General features: G+C 29.6%; 1 protein-coding gene across 1 annotated transcript; it reads left to right on the top strand.

Annotated features, from left to right (window-relative positions):
- Window positions 1-2,579: 2,579 nt before the first annotated feature.
- Window positions 2,580-3,242, top strand: LOC119665880 (protein ALP1-like). Its single transcript, XM_038075133.1, has one exon. The coding sequence runs from the start codon at window positions 2,580-2,582 to the stop codon at window positions 3,240-3,242; it is 663 nt and encodes a 220-aa protein (XP_037931061.1).
- The last annotated feature ends 1,765 nt before the right edge of the window (window positions 3,243-5,007 follow it).

The following is a 5,007-nucleotide window of genomic DNA, read 5'->3' as shown; positions in this document are numbered from 1 at the left end:
GGCTACTACCTCCTGCTTTGGAAGTTTATGGAGGATGTGTGAGAGTACATCTTCATTTTGTTTATTCGTACTAGAAGTTGCTATTGGCTCCATATTGATCGCATATGGAGCGTTTTGCTTTTTATTTGTAGTATGTGTGGAAAGTGTTTTTGGTTTGCTAATTGATTATTTATTTTGTTTCTGGTTACTTATTCGTTTATCTCTAATTTTTCGCAGCTCAATAGCTACAACACACCCTCTGAAGTTCGCAGGATGGTTTTCACCACAGTTGCAACACTTTGCCTGTTCGTTACCATCTTTTATGCAATTAATAGTAAGGTGATTGCCTGTGCATTTAACACATCTCGATATCCTATTACAATAATTCTTAGTGTGACCAAACCCCTGGCAGCTTTTACACTGTGGTATAAGTTTGGGAGACTTGACAGCTTCTATTTTGACTATTGAGTGCAGAATATGTCTTATTCCGAATATTTTATTGATGTCTTCGTTATGTTCAAACGTTCGAAGAAATATGTCTAATGGTTCTTTTGTTTTTTGTTTAAGTTTGTTTTTAGCACTCAATGCTTTGAAGCCCTGTTGCTGCAAATCGCTAACAATACTTTCTTCTTCACATGAATGGTGCAATTTTTTTGCAATGACTCTGATAGGTCGTATCTGCTTATTTTCGTACGAAAACCAGTTGAAGTTTGTAAGGCCCAAATTTTGCGCTAAAATATAGGCCCACAAACTAAACGAATGACCCTGTAAATTACATAGTTAAATAAATATTTTCTTAAACGAACGAGTTTTGATTAGTTTTTTTTTTTTGATTAGTGAATTTTGATTTTGTTTTCGAATTTGTTTACTTTTTTCCAAATTCACACACACTTGAAAACAGCTGATAGAGACAGTAAACAAAGCTTAAAAGCTCAAAAACAAATTTACAAAAAAGTGTTGCAAATTGTGAAAAATTGTGTAATTGTGTAATTTAATAACAAACTTATTCTAAATAAATAAAATAAATAAATACGCGAAAGGACGCTTCAAAAGAATTTATTGTTTGATAAATTCTTTAGTAAAATTGAAATTTATACTTTATTATATTATAAATTTATATTATACTTATATTAATAATATATATTTATATTTTTTTTTTTTCAATACTTACTATATTTTTCGTGCCATTTAAAACAGAACTTTAAAGGTTTATAATTAAATAATTAAAAAGTAGAAGCTTCTTTTTCACAACAAATTACTCAGAGACAGTTGGCTGCTCAGCTAACTTCCGTGATACCAACCACGATATGCAAATTAATAGATCACCGCCTTCGCATAGCAGAGGCACAAACCACTCTCCCATATGCTACCCAACAGCAGATGGTAGTTCTGAGAAGCCAATCACGAACCAAACAACAATGCTAAACAACCAAACCCAAAGGCAACGCTCATACTCGGTAAGTGAAACTTCTTGCAAACAATCAAGCTACCAACCGCAAAGTCCAGCAACAACTTCGAAAAATAACACAGCATCAGCGCAACAAAATAACGCAGCGTAACATGTTAACATATTGACAAATATATTGCAAAAGAATAGTAACAGCAAAAAATCCTAATTCACCCAAAGTCCGTGGAATGGATAAATATATTCACATCATAAAAAGAAAACGTAGTCCGAAACAAGAAAATGCTAACAATGCAATCTCGACAAAAACTCGAAAAATAGAAAATATTTCGACAGCGAATCGTTTTGCCGTTCTAGCCGAAGATAATAAAAGCTGGGTTTCAGCAAACATAATCCGCTCAATGATCTGAATCATCTTTGCTGAAACGATACGGATCACGTATGAAAGCAATTGGCAACGCGTGAATTATGTCAGATGTGTTTGTTTACAAAATTTTTTTTTGATTTGTGTGAATAATTTTGGCGGTAAAAGAATAAGTGAAATAATTTAAATATAAAAAATTTTGAAAAATACAAAAAAAAAATAATAAAATTTTTGAAATATCTGAACTATTAAATGTAAGTTTTTGTTTAGTATTTACTTTAAAACTTAAATTTAATTCTGTATGAAATAAATTGAAATCACAGATTTTATTAGAATCATCAAGTGAAAGCGAAACCGACTCTTCTATTTCATTTTTAAACACTAGTTCTAGTGTAATTAGCTCAGGGGATGAAGTTCATCAGCATGAATATAGTAAAAATTTTGTTGAATGTATTAATAATTTTTCTGATGAGGACTTCAGAAAAAACTTTAGGCTTAAAAGAAGTACTACAAATTATTTGATTGGTATGTGCGTATAAAAAATACAATTGCTATTAATTAATTATATTTTATTTTTCAATAGATTTGTATATAAATTCCAATCAGCAACAATAAAATGGCCGTGGTGGTCACAATCGGACGAGTGCAGGGAAGGAGATTTACATTTTTTTGTGGTATATGGCGAATACAAATACTTTTCGCGAAATTGGTATTTGTTTTAGCATATCCAAAGCTTCAGCCTGGAGAATAGTTAAAAGAACAAGTGCTTGGCTCATATCAATTGGACATCAATTTATAAAATGGCCAAATACGTCCGAGGCATTTGCTAATATGGCAAAAGTGGAAGCCACGAAGAAATTTCCGTTTGTGATTGGTTGCATAGATAGCACCCATATAAAAATAAATGCACCACATCATAGCAAGGAGGCTTATTTCAATAGGAAACATTATTATAGCTTAATCTTACAGGCCGTTTGCGATGCAAATGGTCTGTTTATAGATGTGTGTGTTGGAGAGCCTGGTTCCTTGCATGACAGCCGAGTATTACGTAGATCACAACTATATAGTACAGCTTCATTGCCAAGCAAATTCCCCAATGGTTCTTTTATATTAGGAGATTCTGCATATCCCAATTTAAATTGGCTTGTAAGTCCATTTAAAGATAATGGTTCTTTGTCTTCTGCCCAAAGACAATTCAATGTAATGCATTCGCAGGCAAGAATTGTTATCGAAGACGCTTTTGGGCGTATGAAAACTAGGTTTCGTCGACTCTTGCACTTCATGGAACAGCAAAGAACTCCTGCGATAACAAATTTAATTATGTGTGCATGCATATTGCATAATATATGTTGTTCGCAAAATGATGAAATTGATAATGAATTTACCCAAAATGTGAGCGAAGAAGATATAATAAATACGCAAAATTTTGAAGTGGATAACAGACGGAGTTCAGTTTTACAATATTTAATTGAAACTGGAATCATAACATCTTAACATCGAATCATTTTATTTTCATTTATTTACAATTGCTTTATTCCACAAGTAAAGTATGTATTGTGTTTAAATAAATAAAAGAATTTAATTAAAGTTTTAAATATTCATTTGAATTTACTTTTTTTTAATAAATTAACAAAAAAACAATAACAATTTTCAATAATAACACAACATGAATAATAAAAACAATAATTATTATTATAGTAATAATTAAAACATTACTTAACATATATAAGGAAATAAATAATAACAATTAAGTAAATAGATAAATAAAATATAAATACTAGCAAATAATAAATAAAATAAATAATAAATAAAATAAATAAATAAAATAAAATTCATTTGAATTTACTTTTTTTTAATAAATTAACAAAAAAACAATAACAATTTTCAATAATAACACAACATGAATAATAAAAACAATAATTATTATTATAGTAATAATTAAAACATTACTTAACATATATAAGGAAATAAATAATAACAATTAAGTAAATAGATAAATAAAATATAAATACTAGCAAATAATAAATAAAATAAATAACAAATAAAATAAATAAATAAATAAAATAAAATAAATACATTCAAATAAACAAGAAATAAATATATAAATACATAATTTTAATAAATTAATATGACGAACAAACATATAACTTAAAATAAACTTAAAATTTATTTGGAGGGCGCGTTATTAGCTATTTTTTCCAATAGCTTCATTTTTTCCTTGTGCTGCTCTGATTTCATTTTAAGTGCCTCTTCTTTTAATTCCAATTTTCTTTGAGTATATTCTTCCAAAATTTTTATTTTTTTGGCAGCATATTCTTGCACTGTTTTTGATTTTTCAGGTGGAGTATTGTTGCATGGCGACAATTGCCTTTTACGAGACGGTCCTGGAACCTCTGAAAAACATACACTTAAAATAATTAATCTATATTTATTAAAAGAGGAATGCATCAGAAAAATATATTACATAATTCATTTGCTAAAGTTTGTATAAATTGAAACACAACACAAGCTTTGTCGTCTGTATTTAGCAATAGATTTTAGCTCACTGAAATTTTGACAAAAAACAAGTCACCATAATTAACAACTATAAGACTAATCAATCTACGCACATTCTTCCATACAATTCAATTGCATTAAAACAATTTTATATCACAAAACACTAAATATATACATGTAGGTGTGCTTTAACTCTGGTACTAACCATCTCCAGGCAATGCGATTATTTGATTACCGCTTAAATTTAAAGTATGCGAGTTTGCAATCATTGGGCTTTTTCCAAATATTTCTTCCATGAGGTCTTCATAGGGCGCTGGGCAAGGTGAAGCACCACTTTGCTTCCTATTATCTTTTGAAGCTTTATATGCTCGCAAAAGATTTTTAATTTTACCTTGCAGCATTTCCACAGTTGTGGGCTGAGCCTTTTAACTACTTATAAAAAAAGTTTTTACACTTAATGCAAATACATACCAATATCCCTTGTGCTTCTAAATCAAGCAGAACGTTCTGCATAGCGTATTTTTTACGCAGATGATCTTCGAATTCATCTTTCCTGCTCTGATAGGAAAGCAGTAACGCCCTTGTTTCCTCTTTTGTCCAATTGCGCCTCTCACTATAATTTAAATGTGAAAATATCATTAATTTTATAAATAAAAATAAAACTCAACTATTTGCCGCCAAACTCCATGTTTTCACTTGTTGTTTTCTTTATATTTTCTAAGTCACCGTATCATATGTTAAAATCGCATTGCCAACCACATTT

Source organism: Teleopsis dalmanni, chromosome 1 (genome assembly GCF_002237135.1).
Source record: "Teleopsis dalmanni isolate 2A chromosome 1, ASM223713v2, whole genome shotgun sequence".
Classification (NCBI taxonomy): domain Eukaryota; kingdom Metazoa; phylum Arthropoda; class Insecta; order Diptera; family Diopsidae; genus Teleopsis; species Teleopsis dalmanni.
The sequence above is the reverse complement of the archived record's forward strand: the minus strand, read 5'-3'. Positions and strand labels throughout refer to the sequence as shown.